Genomic DNA, 21681 nt, shown 5'->3' on the forward strand with positions numbered 1-21681 from the left:
GTCTCATTCTTTCTTTTCAGCTCTGTTTTACAGTACAATGAACTCTGCAAAATCCTGAGGCAGACAACTCTTCTGCTTGTTGCTTTTTGCTCCTGGTGGCCAGAGGCACACCGTGGATCTGGAGGGCAGCTCCCCTAGTCACCATTTGGGAACATGAACTCTGAAAGATGATGCCTGCTTTGCCTTCAGAAATCAGGGTTGTCCTGGTGTGTCGAGACAAAAGCTCCTGATGCAGTTTTTATGAATCCTGGGACTTGAGCTCGGAGCTCACAAGTGCAGGGTGGTGTGGCTGAATAATGACAATGAGATGATGCACAGCTTTGGCCTTAAGTGAGATTTATGGCTAGGGCTGTTCATGATGCAAAGAGTTTATCACTGTCAAAACAGAAAGAGAAAACAGGGTCTATCCATTTTAAACAGTTAATTGTAGAGGTTGTTCTCTGTTAAATGGAGGTACAGACATGCAATGTTCAAGATTTTCTTTCCTGGATGCTAAAAACATCTCAGTCTGCAAGTCTGAAAAACTCAGCTATACGTATATGGGATACACCTATACGATAAAAATATACAAATATCTCTATACTTTTACGAAAATGTTCAGATAAAGACATCCCAGATGCTTCAAATGCTTTTGGTTCACCATAACATCTGGCATAAAAAAATGCTCCAGCATAGCTGTGGTACACCAGAAATGAGGAGCTTCTATTAATCTCTCAACAGTGATCTCGAAGACAACGTATTTCAGTTTTTATTAATGTAGGTGAACAACAACTTAAGTTTGCAGAGGGGACACATTAAATATGATTTTTCTTCACCAAAATGTCCAAGAGATAACGGACTTTTTGCCCTGCAATGAATGCTATTTACCTGCACTAGTTTACTTCTTGCTCATTTCAAGAATAACTTAATGGGAAAATTTCTCAATTTTTAGATAAAGGTTTTGAACGAAAATGCATTTCAGCCAGTTTGAATGTAAATATTTTGTGAGTAAGAATATGTACCTGTATGGTAAAATGAAGCACTCACAGCTTTCCTATCTGTAGATGAATCAGTACAGATGGACTAGTCTTAGTACTAGTACTTAGTACTAGTCCTTTCACCTTGACACATCACTTGTGCCATCTCTATAACAACAACCAGGAAATCTAGATAGAGTCTTACAAGAAAACACTAGAATTACTTTTCTTACATTCCATGACAGGTGGCATACAAGTGTTTTCATTTAACATATGATTTGCACCTGTTTCCTTTTGCACAAATCACCTAAGTCCATTAGTAAGAAATAACTCGGCTTTTATTTTAACCAGATTCATAATCCATGAATAAATTACTGCCTTGTAACTGTGTAGGAGATAAACCTAATTCTGTGTCAACCTGCTGCTTGCACACAGAGAGGTCCCTGTGCAAACAGCCTAGTGAAGTTGAAGGCTACTCACAGTGTGAAATCCAGAAGTGCCACAGGCAGGCTGCTGAGCACCCTCATGCATCAAAGAAAGAATAACAAGAAAATGCTGTTGAATTTCTCAGGATGTGTGGTGAATAACAGCACAGAGTGCTTCTTTTCTTAGGGGACTGTGACAGGATTCAGAGTTGCCTAGCCCCAGCAGAGAGATAATTGCTATAAGTCATTATAGAGGCTCTTTTCCATTTTTCATTACTGGAGCAAAATTTTATAAACTGTGTTGAAGGGAATGGGAGCTTTAATTTCCTGAGGCTGCATATATAATAATTTTATTTCAAACAACCAGCTGAACCAACCTATACTGGTCATTACATTTCCTGTCTACTTGTCTTTTTGTAGTTTAATTTCTTCATCAACTTGTGCCTAGTTTTACATGCTTTTTCAATTTCTGTTTCTTGAGGCATACAGCAAGTAAACTCACTGGCAGTGATCAGTTAGTACAGTTTCTACAGGCTCTTTTTTAGAATAGCCTGGCCAACATCTGACATCGATCCTACATCATTTATGTTTCAGCTGTGCAAAGAGAATGTTTTCACACTGGGAATGACTTTGCTTTAAACTGTGTCCTATTTTAAGATAAGCCTATTTATTTTTCCCATGCCCTTGCCACATTTGCTGATCAAACGCACTTACATCTAAACAAGTTTTGTTTCTTATAGATGCTTTGCTTGTGTAACATTATTCTACAGTACAACTGCACATGAAGCTGAATTTGTAACTAACTCAGCTGCTATATGGATAACTACAGCCTGCGACGGGAAAAGCAAAGTGTTAGTACTCCACTTGCAGGTTCAAGAGGAAGGCAAAGCTGTGTAAAAAGTGTTACAAAAAGAAAAAAAAAAAGATTGCATGCTACTTCATTAAAATCCAGGAGAACGTTACCATTGTGATCAAAACGTCTTTAAGATTTGGCTTACAATAATGCAAGCAGTCAAGCCAAAAGCTGTTATTCAAATCACAGAAACAGAGAACTGGAAAAGTGCAAAGCACCAGAACCATCAGTAGGCTGCTCTTAGAGCAATCCTTCCGCAGGTTTTTCTCTAAGTGGGAGTGACATTCTCCAGAAGTCTTGCCGGGACTCTGCAGATCTACAGATGCATTCCAGCTTCTGCAGTGTTATGCATCAAGCAAGGAAAGCAAGGAGATACCCAGCTATGATTTATTTTTAAAGCTGCACTTCAAAATACAATTCAGATCCACCCTAAAACTGGAGTACGTAATTTTTCTGAACCTTCAAAATCTGCAAAATGCAGCTGCAATTCAGCTTCAACCTGAGGCAGCAGACTGGGTCAGAAGCTTATTGTACTTCATTTACTTGTCAATCCCTGTTCCTAGTCCTGACCAGGATAAAGAAGAAATGTACAAGAACTATCTGCCTTACTCATATCTCCTGCCTGCTTTCCAAAGGAAATACGGTCTGATGGCCAAGGGCTGGAGTGGTCAGGATCTGAATTAATTTCTCACTCAAGTTCTTGGTGCAAGAGCTCTATGTTCGTACAATTCTTAGATTAATAGATCCTGCATTTTGTTGGGAATCCTAAAAAGGATTATAACCATAAAAGTAAATGAGAAAATAGTCCCATGAATTTAAACACAAAATGTTTAAATTCAATCAGGCATGGGAGAAAATGTAGAGTCACTTTTCATTTTATCTGAATGGGCTTACCCATCCTCCTTTTATGTGCATATGCTTCTTGAGTTCAACCATTTTCAGATGTGAACTTGCCTCACATTATCCCACAGATGGCTTTCAGCCCTTTAAGAAATGTATTATGCAAGCCAAATCTCTCAGATGTTTACACTTCCTTTCAAGGTGTTTTTAGCAATTTTATCTCATTTTATTTTCCTACTTAGGCAAACCTGGCAAAATATCAAAAGAAAAATATGCAGATGAGTGCTCTTCATGGAAACTAAATGGATGCTTAGTACCTTCTCAAGCCAAGCTAACCTTGGGCCTTCTGATTAGCTTGTTGAAATTCAAATTAATTTCATGCTCCTGGATCCTTTCAGGATTAATACCTCTTCTAATGAAGAGCAAAGTTAGCTCGAGCTGTCTTGTACGATGCACCCAAAAGGCTTCAAGCTGGTGATCGTGCTGGTGAAAAGCACTCTTGGCTTTCCTTTTATATTCATAAGTGGGCTACCCAAGGCTTCCTCCCCTGAATCTGCAGCACAGAGTAGCAGCTTACTCCCATGGGGGCAGCTAGCATGGCATGTTCTGCACTCAAAGTGGCAGGTTATATTTACCAGGCTGGATTACTGTGCTGCTGTCCCTTATGTAGGCCAGTAGGCACAGGGCATTAGAATCATAGAATCACAGAATAGTTAGGGTTGGAAAGGACCTTAAGATCATCAAGTTCCAACCCCCCTGCCATGGGCAGGGACACCCCACACTAAACCATGCCACCCAAGGCCTCATCCAACCTGGCCTTGAACACTGCCAATGATGGAGCATTCACAACCTCCCTGGGCAACCCATTCCAGTGCCTCACCACCCTCTCAGTAAAGAATTTCTTCCTTAGATCCAATCTAAACTTCCCCTGTTTAAGTTTGAACCCATTGCCCCTTGTCCTGTCACTACAGTCCCTAATGAACAGTCCCTCCCCACCATCCTTATAGGCCCCCTTCAGATACTGGAAGGCTGCTATGAGGTCTCCACACAGCCTTCTCTTCTCCAGGCTGAACAGCCCCAACTTTCTCAGCCTCTCTTCATACAGGAGGTGCTCCAGTCCCCTGATCATCCTCATGGCCCTCCTCTGGACTTGTTCCAACAGTTCCATGTCCTTTTTATGTTGGGGACACCAGAACTGCACACAATACTCCAAGTGAGGTCTCATGAGAGCAGAGTAGAGGGGCAGGATCACCTCCTTCTACCTGCTGGTCACGCTCCTCTTGATGCAGCCCAGGATACGGTTGGCTTTCTGGGCTGTGAGCGCACACTGCCAGCTCATGTTCATTTTCTCATCAACAAACACCAACCTTCTTGCGCTGGTCATATCTTCATGACTTTTCACACCCGAAGCCTACAGGTAAATTAAAAACTGTACATACGGGAAAAAGTAAAGACTTAACTGCTTGCCCTCTTTGGCTGCTGAAGACAGAAAGAGACAAGGACACACCTTGTGTTCCCACACAAAGGCCTCAAGAGCTTTGATGTTCCCTGAATCTGCATGTAAGCATACAGCTGATTCCCAGAACTGAAATTCCTGGCCACCCTGAAATCGTCCTGTCTGCATATTCACAACACGGGGTAGCCTGTTCAGGCCTCTCCTTATTGTTATCCAGGGCACCCTTGGTGGAAAACCCAGCACCTTTCTCTGCATTGCTTTCTTGGTGTCTGTCATACTCCATGTAATGAGTTTTTTGCTAGTCTAGCATGGATCCCCACACTAGCCCATGAAAATCACTGCCTTTCTCTGTCATAAATTGCCACTCAGTCATGGACATGTACTGTAAAATAAAGTGAGTTTAGTTCCCTGAAGGTTATAAATGATGGCATATGAAAGAGAATTAGGATAATTTGAATTATTTCCTATGCTGGGCTAACCCCTATAAAACTGAGTAGAAAAGAAAAATTGCTTTGACTAAGCAAATATGGTAGTCACATAAAGAATAGAGCTAACCATATGGAATATCAGAATCTTATTTAAATGAACATACTTTCTAAACCGGAAAACCATTCAAGTGTTAGCAATAAAATTTTAAAACACTCTGCCTCATCTCTCCATTTGCCTCTGCAATTCCTTTATACTAACATATTATGCCTATGATTTCTGCCTGACAGACCCTTTCCCTATTTACCTCTAGTTGAACTTCAATCTGACTTTTAACAGCTGCCTAAAGATTCATAGTTGGCATTCTTTGCTCTGTCTGGTTTCTGATAACAGAAAAAGCTTGATTAACTTATCCTGATAAGTTACTATGGCAACTTCCACCAGTGCAGCAAGAATGAAGCATTCACAGGTATGTTCTTATCAGTCCACATTTCCCCTGACTATGCAATTTAATCCATTAAAATTAATTGGTGAATTGTGCAAATGAGGACTGAGCCTTGGACTCCTTGCTGAAAGTTTGTAATTAGCCTGGATTATAATGTAAGTATTGCTTTCTTTTTTATAAAACACTTCAGCAAGCCAACAACTAGCAGAGTAAGGTATCAAAACCACGTAACATTGCATTCAAAAGTGAAATAAATCCTAAAGAGAACCGTAGTGTTCTTAATCCTGCAATTTGTCACTATCAGTAGTAAAAGATGACAAAACATTCCTGGTTGGTTTAGGGCATGGCTACCTGAACAAGTGCAAAGCAAATCTGCATTTTCTAAGCATCAGACACGTACTGCTTCAAGTGGGGAAAAAATATGTGGGTGCATGGTCAACACAGAGCAGCTGAGCCCTTCCTGAAAGCCTGGTAAGTTCACTTGCAGCTTCTGGAGAGCTTCCAGAGTGTGTGTGGGCACCTGTCAAGGTGTAAAGTTCAGCAACTTGCTCATGTCCTTAGCATCTACTGAGTACCAGCAGGGTATGGCTCATATCCTGAAGTGAGAGGACAGCCTTGGTCATTTGGTCCTGGAAGGCAGAGTCATATCTTAGGGTCATTACAGGACACTAAAATATCTTGGTCACATCTTTCTTACAATGATGCCATTGTAATCTTTGTTTTCTTTCTGATAAAGCAAATGGCTGAGAGAGACAAGAGAGTGTTTTAGCATGGGGATGAATGGCCTTGAGTGATTATGGTGTCTTTGCCATGGAGCGACATTAAGGAACAAATGACATTGAAGAATATGTCCCTATATACCATTAACTGTTTTCTAGATTTCCAAAAGAGTGTTTGCCAGCCGTGTTATTTCACATTTTAGCACAGAAATAAATCAGCATTACAACCTGTGGGAAATAGGATTTTTTTTCTAAAGTGCTTCTGCAACTAGCTTGAGAATTCCAGGGGTTTTATCCCAGGACATTACCAAGTAATTTTGCAGCTGGTCACATTCCTTGGTGAGCCACTGCATATTTCACGGGCAGAATTTTTAATTCAATCAATCCATCTCCTGTCTCTCTATATCCAGCTGACTTCATGATAAAAGAGATTTTTAGGCGACTCAGTTTTGCCATGCTGATTTTTATCAAGCAAGGGGTGACCTGATGAAAAGTGTGATGAAGCTGGGCTTCTCTCTGTGGGCAGAGAGGAGCTGAGTTCACTATTTTCCATCTAACAATAAAGATCTTTACCTGGATGTACTCTAGCTGGCCTGGGAATAAGGAATTTAGTGGGATTGTGACAGGAGCTCTTTCCCAGCAATGTGAGAGATCATACTGGGAGAGCTGAGTTGCAGGTAAAAACAGCCATGGTTTTCCAGTCCCATCACTGCTTGTGAAAGTGTTCTGTTCCTCACAAAGAGTAGGGTATTCACAGTCTCCAGGAGCCCTGTGCCCTGGACAGCATTGCTTCTCTGCTACTCAGCACTTAGAGGTATAATCTGAACTGAATTGCTTGGACATAAGTGACAAGGGGAAGACTATGTCAACTTTCTCCTCTTTCTCTTGTGAACTCGGATATTATGAAGATCATGCTTTACAGAAACAGCTGATTAATTTTTCTGGATCACTTCATTCCAATAGTGCAAATGCATGGTTAGAAAATCATACAGAGACAATGAGCAACAACTGGGAACCCAGCATCTTCTATTTCAGAAGCAAAAGATGCCTGAAAGATCTCATTAAAGTGTTCAAGACAAGAACATATTTTTAATATGTGTTCAATGCCCTGCACAGGGTGACCCCTTGTTGGCAAAACAAATGAAGTAGAAATACCATCAAGGTGTATGATAGCAATTTCACGGTCTATACAGGTTTGTAGACCATGAGCTCCATAAAACAGAGTCTGAGAAGGAAATTTATCTCACAGGATGTCAGTGTCTATGTCCAAGCTATGAACTCTTCTGTAGTCAATGGTGAGAAACAGGAACTGAAGGGTGCAAGTGTATCTTAATCCAACAGAGACTTTTAAAGTAGCTCAGAACAGCTGTACCCTGAAAATGCCTATATCTCTCAGTCAACAGTAAAGGATACATTATTTGGGTAGCTCTAGGGTTAAGTACCTCCTTTTTGTCAACTGGACTTTATCTGAAAGAATGAATGAATAACAGTTGAAAGGTTTTTTATGTATGCATTATTTCTAAGATTATAAATGTTCTCTGATTGTTAAACTCATTGACATTCACTATGAGATCATGGAAAAGGAAGTTTCTTACAGGTTCATTTATTATGCAGTGATTTTTTTTTCCTGTAAGTGACTGCTGCTTTTCTCAGCAGGAGAAATATGTTTCTCAAATTCCTGTTATTTCTGCATACCTATCACACTTTAATATATGAGCATTGTAGGTATGTTATATCAAAAGAAGCAATGCACTTCAACCAATTAGCTTTTTACTTTAGTCACTGTAGCAGTTACTTAGGTAACACAGTTATTATGATGTACTGGAAATTTTTGTGGGCTTGAATGTTTAAATTGAAAAACAACTTTCATTCCAGTCTGGTTTCATTCCATACTTCAATAGAGTATTTATTCTGTCCAAATACATAATAGGAAAGCAAAATTCCCAGCACTTTAAAGTAAAGACAATTAACCTAGGGACTGCTAAGAGCTGGGTGCATATCAGCAATGTGGTTTGCTCTGACACAAATGAATAGCAATGTCAGTTGTCCATCAAGCTCTGGCAGTGTGTAGTCTTGCCTGAATTTAAAAGCTCTCAGTGTTGCCATGTGAGGTGGATGTCCAAGAACCCCGCCACAGACAGTGGAGACCTGGAGCGGAATTCAGTTGCCTGCACACAAGTATCTACTGCCTTTGGAGACCTCCCCTCTCTTCCACATGCCACTACAGGTCTCCAACATGTCCTGCACCATACGTGAGACCCTGATGTGAAGGACCTAGACGCCTGTCTCTGGACAGCGTAAGGTCTTTCAGTCACCGGAGTGTAGGGAGTTATTCAGGTGGACAGCTGCCTCATTTTGGTTTTATTTAGGACCTTGCAAGTAGCTCCTAGATCCCCCATTCAATACAGACATAAATGAACCTAATGCCATTTTGGAGTCCTCTGGAGCATTCAAAAGGCTGAAGAACTTCTGTAAGGCCCTCATCACATCTGTTAGCTCCTTACAGGTACCTAGATAGTTCAGGGCATCTTACTCAGCATGAGGCACTTGTGTTTAAGCAAGTGAATTCTTCCTGCTATTGACCACCTTGACTAACTCTGTTGCTACCATGGGAGATCAACAAACCCAGCTCCACAGAGCACGTATATTATAGACATTGAATAAAAGACAGCAAAACTCCATTTCTTATGTACCTGAAATGACATGTACATGACATTTACTCCGTGCAGAAGCACCAAAACCCAAGAAAACCAACAAAGACATGTACACAACAGTCATTTATGATTGCTGCCACCAGACTGCAAAGCCACGGAACATGGTGAACTTGTGAGCATCTACTCAGTTCCCAGTGAGCACACGTAAGTTCTGAATTTTACAGCCTCAGTCACATTCACTTCAGTAGGGCTATTTGTGGAGAAGCCAGGTATTGACTGCTCAGCAGGGGTTAATCTAACTCAGCTCTAGCCCTCTGTAAGCTAAGTATCTTGTCAAGCCTAAAGTAGCTCATAGTTGAAAGAGAAGCAGTGGCACTTCCAGGGAACTATTCATGCAGTCTCAGGCAGATGTCTACATTAGACTGGGAATTATGTTCTGAAAATGCCTGTTTTCTTATCTAGCTGTGAAGGGACTCTGCATTACTAAGTCCCAAACCTGTAGCTGAGGTTCTCTATTATGGAGTGCCTTAGTACATGCCAGTGTCCAGAGTGGGATCTGCTGAAGCATCTTGTGGGTATTCTTCTGTTTCTCATGGTGTCTACGAATATGGAGGGGCAATATGGAAGCTAGGCATTTTGCCCTAATGTGGAGCCATGGTGCTGCTAGGGCCTACACCCAGGCCTAGGATCCAAGAAGTGCTGCTGGATCTGCTAATAGATGCACAACCTTAGACTTGCCCTTAGCGGATGATGGATAAAATCAGATATGGTGGCTCTTTTCCTTCCCCTTTCCCCAGTATTATTAAATGTCTTACCTCTCCCCATCAGTGAATATCAGGAACTAGCCACTAAAGCTTTGTTGTTTATAGGCAGCTGCATTCTAGAAGCATTGTATTGCTACCCCAGCAACCTAGACTGATACATTGATATGATTGGGAGGTGGGAGATAAAAGCCAGAGGAAAATTTAGGAAATCTTTCCTGATATGAAATATTTGTTTTTGACTAAAGAAAGTTCACAAAAGGGTCACTATTTGTGTGAAGCTAAACCTTTCTAGTCCTTGTATTTTACCTGCCTTCTAACCACTAGTAATACACATAAAAGTCCATAAAGTGTCAATTTCTATCTATTACAACCAAAGAAAAACGTATGAGAGGTTTGGCTTGGGAAATCAGTTTTCAGTCCACTGTAACCTACAATTTGTTATAAGTGGGTCTGGCATTGCACACTTCTGCTATGAGTTCACAATATATCTGTGTGCTACAGTCTAGCAAAATAAAAATAGTTGCAAAAGGCTAGAGAAAACTAATTGCCAGTAAAGTATAACACATATTTTTATTTGGAGAGTGAGATTCATTATTTGCAATTAATTGAGAAATTACCAAAACTTTAATTTCTCTGCTGGTATCCACACTTGTGCCCAGCTAACTTTTTGCTGAAAAGGCATTTTATGGTCTGGAGTCACTTGCACAGAAGGACCCTCTAATTCCCTACTGGTAAATGATCTAGTGATGTGTTATAAATCCATTTTTTATGGAAACTGAGAACTTGTTGGTTGTACTTATATTAACAGTTCAAGAATTCATCACCTTCCAAGCAGGTAGTCGGTTACTGTTGTTCCTGTCATGTTACTTGGAAGCATCTAAATGAGCACAGTTTATGCACAGCAAGTGGGGACACAAGCCTTGCTACCAATTTTTAAACCTCATTTTTTCTTTTACTATCAGTTCAAAATGCTAAAGTGCAGAGGATGTTTATATAGTCACTACATTTCTTTAGCATTAACAAGAACATTAAGAATTCACTTTTCCTTCTGCACAGATTCATGCACAGACACGTGAAATGAAATGTGATCTATCTTTCAGCTAAAAGGGCAGTGTTGATGTATTTCCTGCTTACATTCATCTTCCAGGGGCTGATACAAACTTTCTGTATATTGTAAAAACTATTCATACCCCTAAGACTTTCCTGGGAATGAGATGATGACTCTCAGTGGGTTTTCACTACCCATCAGGTAAAGAAGTTCAACTAATACTAACAAGTACATTTTTAGAGGATGTTCCAGCAGGCACTGTGTTCAATAAGACAGACAACACATCACTTCAGGCAAGGCAGACACTGCATGGCAGTCAAGATCGTGCATTTTATTTGACAACTAATTAAGGCAGAAATCTGTCTTTCCTGTTACTGTTGGAATAGTCTTTCCTTGTTAATACTAAGTAGGGTCTGAGCAGCACGCAGACCTATTCCACCTGAAGACAGAAGTGATCACTGTAATAAAGCTCTTAGTAACTGCTTCACATGCATTAGGAGTGCAATGCATCAGATAGATACAGCAGCATGCAGAACCATTCAGCTTTGGGATGAAATAGTACCACCATTTTTAAAAATGGGACTTTGGCAGGTCTCCCAGGAGGGTTCTGACAGCCACCATCATTCATCCACCTTTGCCACCTGAAACTGGTATTAACCATGAGGGAAGAAGTGATTGCACAGACTTAAACTTAGATATTGCTTTGGCACAGAAACTGAGAATAAACAAAACTTGACACTAAGCAAACACCTATTTTGGAGATCCAAGCAGATCCTGAATCTGACACCAAATGACCACAACAAATGTTGTAAAACATATTTATTCATTGTGCACAATGTATACAGACAGCTAATAAGAAACAGAACTGTTTAAACACACAAAACCTGAAATTGGAGGAGCGGTACACCTCGTCTTTTAAAGGAGTTATCTGTTGATTAACATCAGACAGGGTGAAGTGGCATGTCCAACAGCACAGCATCTAAGGGCTGCAGGGGTAAGTAGTCTGTGGGAAGTCAGTGTGCTTCTAAAACACCTGCATGAACCTGTCATCTTCACTCTTAAGAGTGTGACCAAAACCTCCTGAGCTATGAAGTCTTTTACAGGCTCATTGTTTGTATTTTCCCAAAGGCCTCTCTATGCAGGTGTTTGAAAAATTAATCTCAGTATTTTAACCATCTAAGATTTATACCTACTGGGTTTTATTCTAAAGCCTCTAGGGAAATAAAATGTTGAGAATAAACGTCATATCTCAGGAAATTGTCCTATCACTGCATATATTTACCATTTCTAGACTCTGGACAAAAGGGATTCTAACAAAACTAAAACGTAAGCTCTACTTTCAGGAATGCCCCAGAGGATTTCCTGGGCAATTCAGACCAATGTCTTCATAGTATATACCAACCTGTTTATTTTAGTATTTTTATAGCTAAAATGCAAAGCAGATTTTTTTTTTTTTTTTAGCATAGTTTCTACTTTATATAGTCTATGGAGCACTGGTAAGGAATTGTTCACAACAGATTTATTAGGTTACTGCTGCATTTTCTTATTGTAACAAAAATAATTACACAATGGAATAAAAAAATAGTTAAAATTGTGACTGAATGGACACTTAAAACACATCCCACTTTTTGCTCATAGAAATTGAGACTTTATTTACTTTATTTTAAGGAAAGTAGGAGGGAAGATAAAAGAATATTTTCCTACAAAGTGTATATTCCTCTCCCCAGGGTAAAGAGAGTGAAAGGTTTTCTTTTTGAGACTGGGTGCATGCCCATCCACTTATCTATGCAGCATCTATACTGTACTTGAATGTAAATCACTCACAAAATGCCACAGCCAATTTCTCATTTGCCTATCTCTATAGTGTGCATATGCATTATGTATTATATGGTTAATAGTGCATCAGCTCCATAGCGGATAATCAAGAAGGCTTCCATGTCCTCCTGAAAGAAAATGTGGAATTATTTTATACACGTCCAGCCAGGTCAGGCTGCAATATATTCTCGGGAGAAATGCCAGATGAATTAAGGCAGCACTGTGCTGTACGGGGATGTGGTGGATACAGAGGTACTTGGGGCAGCTCAAAAGCAGGAGGTAGCATGTTTTTATCAGCATGGGTCTCTCTGTAGACTAATTAGTCCTGCTAAGAAGCAGTATATAATAGTCCAAGCTAAGTCCTTTGAGGTACTTCACATGCATATCTGCATGGTGCTGTGTGTCTGCCTTCCCCTTGGGCTGTGCTGAACCCTGCTGAGGAGGCCTTCTGTCTGAAATCAGGGAACCTCTAATGTTTGCAGAAACTTACAAAGCTGGAAAGCATACGGGAATCTACTTTACCAATCTCCCATGGAGAAGCTTAGTGGTTTGCCCAAAATCAGACAGCCAGATAGGGGCAATTCTAGGGAGAGAGCTCAGGAAGGCCTGGGAGTTTGTTTCCATTGCTCCAGTGCTATCTCAAGGCACAGGACTCAGAGCTGAATGCCACTGTGGTGTCTGCATTGCTGAACATGCATATTTGGGGGCTGAGACCATGGGGACACTTATGCCACCTTTTAGCTCACTGAAGGAATACATACCCTTCTTTCTGGGGGTGAGGCATCATCCTTGAAGTGGAAGAATAATACTGGAAGTAACCAGCAGCTCTGGGCACTGGGCAGAATTAAATCAGCCAGAATTCAAAATTACAGAAAGAACTGCTAGCATTTTAGCCTATAAGACACATACAAAGTAAAGATGGTGAAGATGAAACTTAAAGAAGTGTTTTGCCCAGCATTGTGCAAAGACAAATGGGAATGAAAGTGAAGAATAAGAATACCAAAGCTTACACCATGTTGCATTGTCCTCCAGATAGTCCTCTGGGAAGCAAGAGGGAAACAGATTCAGGGGACAGAAAAACAAAAACAAAACAAAACAAAATAAACCACAGGTTATACCAAACAGGCAACCACAGAGAAGATAACGAATCTTTATAAGCAGTTGATTTTAAATGAGAAGTTTTAGATCATGCTTTACAGAAGCGACAGAACTCAGTGGTTAAAATTGTTTAATTTCTGACAGTATTTATCGTACTGAAATTCAGGTGTAATTGCTAGATGCCTAGAGTAAGGTTGTCACTTTTTGGCACTTTGTAGTAGAGGTATATGGAATGGTTTCTCTGAGCTGTTTCAACCTATACTTTAGGAAGTGAGGAATCATGCTTTAGAAATATTGGATGCCTATTCAGTTGCCTAAACCTATGTTTAGACAACTGAATGAAGACCTTTATTTCTGTTCGCAGTAAAAACTACAGTCTTCTAGTCTTCAAATCTAGATAGCTGGTTATAGGTATCTACACTATGGGTCTTTATATTGAGTCAGAAAAGTCCTTGTTTTTGCTTCTGTTACAGTTAGTAGAGAAATAGGGTGGAATGCAGTTACCTAAATACAGGCATAGTAAGTGAATCTAGGAGCTCTGAGGTATCCCATCTTACTTCCAGACAGGTCTCCTGCAACTTTGCTTTCACATCTGGACATCCTGCAGACCATAGGCATCTCAAATAGCATTAGGTGACTATGTTTATATAGCTGAATTCCACCCAGTGGGACCTGCAGAGAACAGCTGGGGCTCAGTTCTCTTCTACCACTTGGATGCCACATAGGGTGGCATCCTATACGGTGTTCTACCCAGCCTTCAATTGCCAGCCAGGAGGACATGAGCATCCCAAATTACTTTCCTATCTGTGAGATCAATTAGATGTCTTAGATACTCTGAGACATCTCAATGTTGCATATCTGTGTGTGGATATCTCAGCTGAGCCTTTCATTTCCCAATCTACGAGAGGTGTCTGTGACAAATGGGGTGAATCACTCTCCAAAAATGTGTCTCTCTCCATTTACTTCAAAAAGAGCCTGACTTTTAGTCCCTGTGCTGTGAATATGTGATTGAATTGCTTGAGCACACGTATCTTGAACTGCTTGAGATGCTGCAGCGTACTCTAACCAGCTCCCCACTGCTGCTCCATAAGTGTATTGGTCTCTTCCAGTCCTGCACCATGTCTGCTGGTCCCATGTTTCAGACACACCGGAATGTCTCAGATGGTGCTTTAAATCCATGCTTAGACAATTCTCTCAAGGTATACATATCTTCCTAAATATATCTGATAATTTTAAACCAGTTATGCCACTGCTTTTGGGGGGATGTTTATTTTTTTTCACATTTTGATCTATTTCTTATTTATTAGGCTTTGCTTGTTACAGCTATGACAATAACATCAGGAAACTGCTTTTCCTCCTCTTGAAATGGAATAACTGAATTAATCACACTAGTTCAGGCAAGGACGAAGGAGCACTTTCTCAGATGGGTTCAGTACCTGGTGATTTCAGTGTAGGCTTCTTATGAGTTATGTTCAACTGAATTAAGCTTATAAATGGGGATATGAGTAGGAGTAAAAATAAATGGTTCAGATATGTTACATGTCTGTATAAGATTGAGATGCAGAGGAAATACTTTCAAAAGTTGGTGTCTTCTGAGGACATGCTGTCAAAGACAGATGAAAGCAGAATAGTTTGTCACTTCTTTTGAGGTTTACATCCCTGCATGTTTGGACTTTGCGATGACAGTTTAAAGTTAAGTGGTCTGACAGTATTTTATTAATACAAATTCCAGAATAGACTTCTAAAAGCAGGAATGTAACACTGAACAGTCACCTGACTCAGGAAAGAACTGCTTCTTATATCGATAATAATCAAAAGGGGTTTTAATTGCTTGACAGGACCATCAAAATACTAATATTGCTGCATGTTTGTATTAGGCACTCAGTAAGAAATGATCATTGTGCAGACTGGAAAACTGCTGTGAGCAGGATTCTTCTCTCATTCTGCTAACAGAGCAAGGGTTAGGAGGATCTAAATGAAGCTGATCCTCCAGGCTCTGTCTATAGTTAATGAAGAGAGATACGTGATTCAGGGAATGATTCAGCACATTAAACACTAAGGATTTAATGTAGGCAGGTTGAATGGTGTTCCTGTGAGGTAAGAGTGCAGCATTTATATCCTTCTGGATAAAATTACCCAAGTTGGTGTGAGATGCAGGCAGTGACCTTTCCCAAGTGTTGCTAAGGGATTACAACTCTGAAACAAGGCCTTCTGCTCAAATCCACATAAACAGCCTTTCCTTGCTTCAGCTGAGATCAGTGGCCACCTCTGACTTGAGGGATTGTTCTCAGCCCAAAAGGAGATAACATGCACATCGCTGCCATTTGGAGATGGATTTGATACCAACACTTATCACAAACAGAGCATAAGTAGTTATTCTTTTAAATATCACCAGCAAGAAAAACAAATAGGTATTTGGCTTGAACATTTTTTAAAGTAACAGCAGCAATGCTAAGCTCTTTGTTTTTTTTCTGAAAAAATGCATGAACAAACCCAGTTAAATCATACGGAGACAAGTTCCCCTTTGAAAATCTACAAGTTATTATGAGTTAGAAAGAATTTTCTGCATTTGCAGTTTTTATTAGTTACAGCCTTTAAAGGCTGGCAGCATATGACACATCTCTGATTTATTGAGGATGCTGCTCAGTATTTTCAAAGCTTGTAGTTTAAAAAGGATATTAATGTGTTTAGAAGTATTCTCCTTATGTCAATATGGAATGTATCTTAAACCTGTCTTTTTCATTGCAAAAACACTTGAACTGTTCTTAGAACATAAGTTTAATGCAAGTCCAGCTGTGCTAGCAACCTGACTTTTTATGCTCTTCCTCCCACCTTCTCTGTTTGCAACCTTTAGCTTTGATGAAGCATAATTGAAACCTACAGGCTTTGGTGACTTTTAACTTCACCTTAGCCAATTCTAGATTAAGACCCAGGCCTCTGCACTGAGTGATACACAAGGGCTGGTTCTCTGAATCCAAAGTGAAAGGATAAAATTAAGATCCTGCCAAATATGGATTTAATATTGCCATACAGATTTTTAGCCTGAGATCCTACATTGGGTTATGAAACTGCTGTGGTAGAAAGACCTGAGTCTACCATGGAAGTAAACAGCCTTTTTTTCGGTTTCTCCATTTGCAATAACTAGGGTACACTATTTCCAGAAGAGCAGAGAACTAACAAACGCTGATTTTTTTGCTGCAGGGTTATCCCATGTCTTGACTAGAAATGCCGTGTTATTTTCCATTTGAATTGCATGAAGACTGACAGAATACAGTAAATAGAATACAGCATAGATAGAGGTAATTGGAAAGACTTTGCACTGTGAAGACTACCGTGATTGTCAAAGGGATTTGCTGAATGATGGTGTCGAGAAGATACCCAGGTCCTTATCTGAATTAGTATACTTGGGTTCCTGCCCAGTGACTTAAGCTGCATGTCAGAGAAACCTCTAGACAATTTAAGGCTGATGATCAGAACCATAGCAGGACATTTTGGTGCCCTAGTGCAGCCAGCACCTGCCTGGCACTCAGCGGGAGTGCAGCTCACAAAACCTCATACCCCAGATAATAGTGGCTGTTTCCAGCTAGGGTCTCCACTCATTCTTGCTCCAGTTCTGAGCACAACTCTCTTTGGCCAGAGAGACCAATGCTGTGCAAGTGTTCAGCAATAAGCTAGGCAAGTGGAGGGTGTGTGATGCAGTTTGTTTTGATTCAGACGCTTTACAACTCTTTAATTTTGCTCATTGGCTTTACCTCGACATAATTGCTGAGACAGTATTAACAGCTATCATAATTAGCCCATTATAAATCTATAGATGTGTAAATAGGAACATCGAAATCTGAAATGGAAATCCAATGACTGGTAGTAAAGAAAATAGTATTATGTTAAAGTCTTGTTTTCAAAATGATACAGTAAATAAAGCAAGATTAATGATCACTGAAGTTTTAGCTGATAAATGTCAAATTTTGGATGGAATAGACGGAAAAAGAGCAGTGGTAACTTTATAACTAAGTAAATAACTGAAACGAATCCATGTGCCTTTGTAAGCACATATGTTAAAGAACTAGCTGCTAGAAATCACTTGAATACATAAAATTAGTCTTAATAAAAAAAATAATATTGCTGTAGATCACTTTTCAAAGACAATTTATTCAGCAAAGTACCTGCTATGGCTCATCTGCTTTTTTGGCCTTCAAGAAAGAGCTTATTCTCTTCTAACATTTCTAATGCATAAAAACTGAGTCATATCATTCTCCTAGAATTCAATTTTTTACCATTTCAGTGGAGAAAAAAATAATTTACTGAATGCTGGAACAGCTGGTATAGAAATTCTATAGAGTGATTAGGAAATGATTACAAAAATAATTGTCAGGAGGTTACCACTCTTCCACTACATTACCAAGCCATTTCTACTAATTTGAAAATGGAATATATTTTTGCCTTACCAGCCTATCCAAACTTGTGCCAGCAGCAGTTGTAGGTCGCTCCTCTGGGTTATATGGTCTAAACCGCGCATTGAAGTTTTCAGGGACAGAACGGGAAGATCGCAGGGCAGGTGCTGGTTTAGGTTGGCCACATCCTTGGAAAACCTGAAAAAGACATTGCAGGTTATACGAGAATCATAAAAAAAAAAAAAAAGGGAGCTGATATTTTATAGCCTCTTTATTTTCTCTTTCATATATTTGAAATGAGCTTTGACTGACATTTTGATACTAGTGAATTGAGCGCTTGCCCTGCATTAAAACTCAGGTTAACAATTAAGCACTATTAATTACTTGGTTAAGCTATAAAAACATATAGGGATCCCCTTAACTTAGAAAGGTGATTATTGCAAGAAATTAACATCTGAAAGCATTTTAATTGCTGTCTTTATAAGAAGACAAATAAGCAAAAGAAGTCCTTTGTGGCAGGACTTAATTGAAAATTGGTTTAGCTTTTGCTAAAATGTGGTATTTACCCAGAAACACAGCTCTTTCATAATCCCTAACCACAGCTCTCCCTACCTTGTAATTTTGTTTGTTGTCTCAGAGAAAATGGCAATGATGGAATAGTCTTATTAACTAGGTAACTTTCTTATTCCCTACCAATCCCTCCATAAAAGAGGGGTGAGGCGTATTGAGTGAGCAATAGAGAGGATTATTTTCAGCTAGTGTGTTTGTTTTATAGGTATAAAAATAATATTCAGGGTTATTAAATTTTTCATATATTTCCACTTGGAAAAAGTTTCAGTAGCATATATCTGGTGGATACTAAAGGACACAGAAAACACTTTTGACTAGTGGGTGTCAAGTATATATCCCAGAGGGTCTCTCACAGAAGCTGCTCAACTGAAAGGAGTTAAAATAGTCAGAGTTAAATTTTTCAAGTGCTCTCATGAAGCAGGATCCTAACGTTTGCCTTCATGCCAATTCTTTCAGTTCTTTTTTGTGACCATTGTATTTTGGCTGTTTCAACATTTTGCCTTCATTCAGAGAAAAAAAGAGATTAAATGTCAGAATTTCTTGTAAGATGTAATTTACAAATCCCTAATGTCATAAAAATATCTGTCTGAATGAGCTTTATGGAGGCGAAAACTCTTTTACAGATGCTGTGTTTTGTTTGTAGGACCAGATTACTTTTTTTGTGCAGCAAATAAGATGATGAGCTCATGACTTATGTTGTTAGGCAGTGATCAGAAAGAATCACATTTCACTTTTAGACCTTCAGATTTTGAGCCTTGAGCTGCTCTGTCCTGATGTAGTCATGGACGGTGTAAGTTTTGCTGGTTTCAGGATACGTTACAATCTGCTCTTCGGTTTCACGATGTTAATTTAGAGGCCCCCAATGATTACAAATTTGCTGAAAGAAACTGATTCATACTAAATTTATGTCTAATCATCAGGTCTATTTTTGGCTCAAAGTCCAGCAAGTTAGCTGTTATATAGCCACTGGGATTTTTAATTTATGAGTGGAATACTGCTTGATCTGGTTTGACAATGTCTGTAAGAATTTTTTAGGAGTTTCTAGCTTCTTTAGCCATGGTGACTATTAGACAACAAGTTCATTTAATCAATCTGGAAAGATCATTTTAGCTTGTAAAGTTTTACATTTTTCACCAGTAAAGAATCTTATTTTTCCTCTCTGAAGAAAATTCAACTAAGATTAATGTTCAGGATTTCTAAATGATTCTGTATGCTATTGTACATTTTAAATGGTCAAATATATATGTTGGGGTCATCAGTTACACTTACAAAAGTGTATTCATATTTATTCTGACAAAAGATAAATCATGTGCAGAAAAAACAACCATTTATTTAGATATCTAAGAAATTCTATTTAGTCAAATAAGCAACCAGGCATTTGCTTACGAAGGCGAGTTATCCAAAACATTCAGCTTTATTCTCAGGGGGAAAAGAAGTGAGAGTACTGACTCTTCTCCTTAAATTTCACAGTGTGTGACTGCTGGGCTACTTTTGTGACATATGTGACTTTGAGTCTACATCATTTATATTTCATCTTTCCTATGACATATTGAATAAAATTCAACATAGACTTTGTGGCATTTAGCGTCATACAAATCATTGTAGCAAGTGATTCTATATGAACGAATTTACCTACAGCCAGACAATAACAGAAATGGAAATTAGATAACAATTTTTACATGACAGAAGAAGAAATAAGTTACTTTTAAAATGACCTGGCAGAAATACAGTAAGGATACAATATTCAGTAGCTACATTTTGAGTGCAAAAGAGACATTTTCTAATTTGCGTCCAGGTATTAACTGACAGAACAGAAAATGTAAAACTGATACCTGAAATTAACAAATGCTTCCTAAGAAGGAGGACATGGAATGCTTTCTTCACAATGCTACTCAGAGATATTGAGCAATTTCTGTAAAAATATCTAGATGTATCTTTACGCATGCTGTGAATTGGCAGCATTAATCCCCTCTCTTCAAAAAATTGCATTTTATATATAATTGGTGAAGTCCTTTCATCTGAATTTAGAGAAGAGATTCCATTTTAAATCAAGAAACCTTAATTTAGGTGTGTACATGTAGGTGCCTATATTTAAGCTAGACATCAAAACTTTCATTTTGGACAGTGGAGATCAAAAGCTCCCTTCAGTTGCTCTCACATCAGCATCTACAATAGTTTGTGATGTCCTGGCATACCTGAGGTGTTTGTTAAGATCATCTTAACACAAGGCCATTCTGCACTGAACTGCAGCTAAAACTGAAATGAGATGGGATATCCTAGGGTGTCACAGGACCTCTATGGGAAGGAATATGAACCGAGCCATGAGATCAAGTTAACAGAGCCAGTTAAGAACTGCATCTATCGAATTGACTAAATGGAGGCATATACTTCAAAATGAGGACATTCATACTGTAAAAAAAGTCCTTTTCCCAGGAGAACTTGAAGTTTTGAGTCCTAGCAGATAGAGTTTGTTCTCTGTGAAGTCTTGACTTATACTGTTATTTAGCCATGTGCTAGTGCTCAGTGTTTCCTATTGAGTTTCTCTGTTTGATTCTGCTCCATTGGCTTTTTCATCTTCACATAGAATAGAATTGATTTTTTCCTGAAATGCCATTATATTTTTTCTTCACAGAGCTCTGGAAAGAGCACAGATAAATGAAGAGGTTATGCTAATATTAGACTCAGGGCTATTTTAAGAAGAACCTTGGATGTAGTTTTTATGAAGATTTCCTCCTTATAAATAATGCATAGGTAGTCTGCTATGTCATGGAGCTCATTCATCCTTTTAGCTGAAGTTAATTGCTGAAAAGGAACATACATCTATAGGTTAAAATGGCACATCCATCAGCTCAGATAAAAGTAGATTTAAGACTTACTAAGAGGAGACTCAGTTATGAGATGGCTTTTATGAAAGTGGAAAAATCTTGGCATGTCAGCCAAATGACACAGCAGTCAAACATAGCTGTATAAAACCAGATTGTTTAAAATGCAGCAGATAGGCCAGCTGTTGTGTTTTGAGTTGCATTTTGAGGCACAATTATGCTGATGCAACCAGATTAGGAATTTTCTCCGTTTTGAAGAAAAATGGATGTTATAACTTCTTTTCTGCTGTTTTTTGAGTTTTCCTCCACCTGTAAGCAAGCAGTCTCTGCAAATGTCAACTAGTAAACATTCATATTGTTAAAATGGAACAGATGTAGGGCTTACTTTTTGACTTGAAG

The 21681-nt window shown here is 39.1% G+C and overlaps 1 protein-coding gene across 1 annotated transcript in view; it reads right to left on the reverse strand.

Annotated features, from left to right (window-relative positions):
• GPC6 (glypican 6) overlaps positions 1-21681 on the reverse strand; it is a gene marked incomplete at both ends in the record, with an annotated part of 729163 nt that overhangs the window by 40428 nt on the left and 667054 nt on the right. The window contains 2 exon segments of the mRNA XM_080613544.1: positions 13412-13441; positions 17945-18088. Of these exon segments, the coding sequence (XP_080469670.1) occupies positions 13412-13441; positions 17945-18088 (174 nt within the window).

The sequence above is a fragment of the Psittacula echo genome (genome assembly GCF_963264785.1).
Source record: "Psittacula echo genome assembly, chromosome: 3".
Lineage (NCBI taxonomy): Eukaryota > Metazoa > Chordata > Aves > Psittaciformes > Psittacidae > Psittacula > Psittacula echo.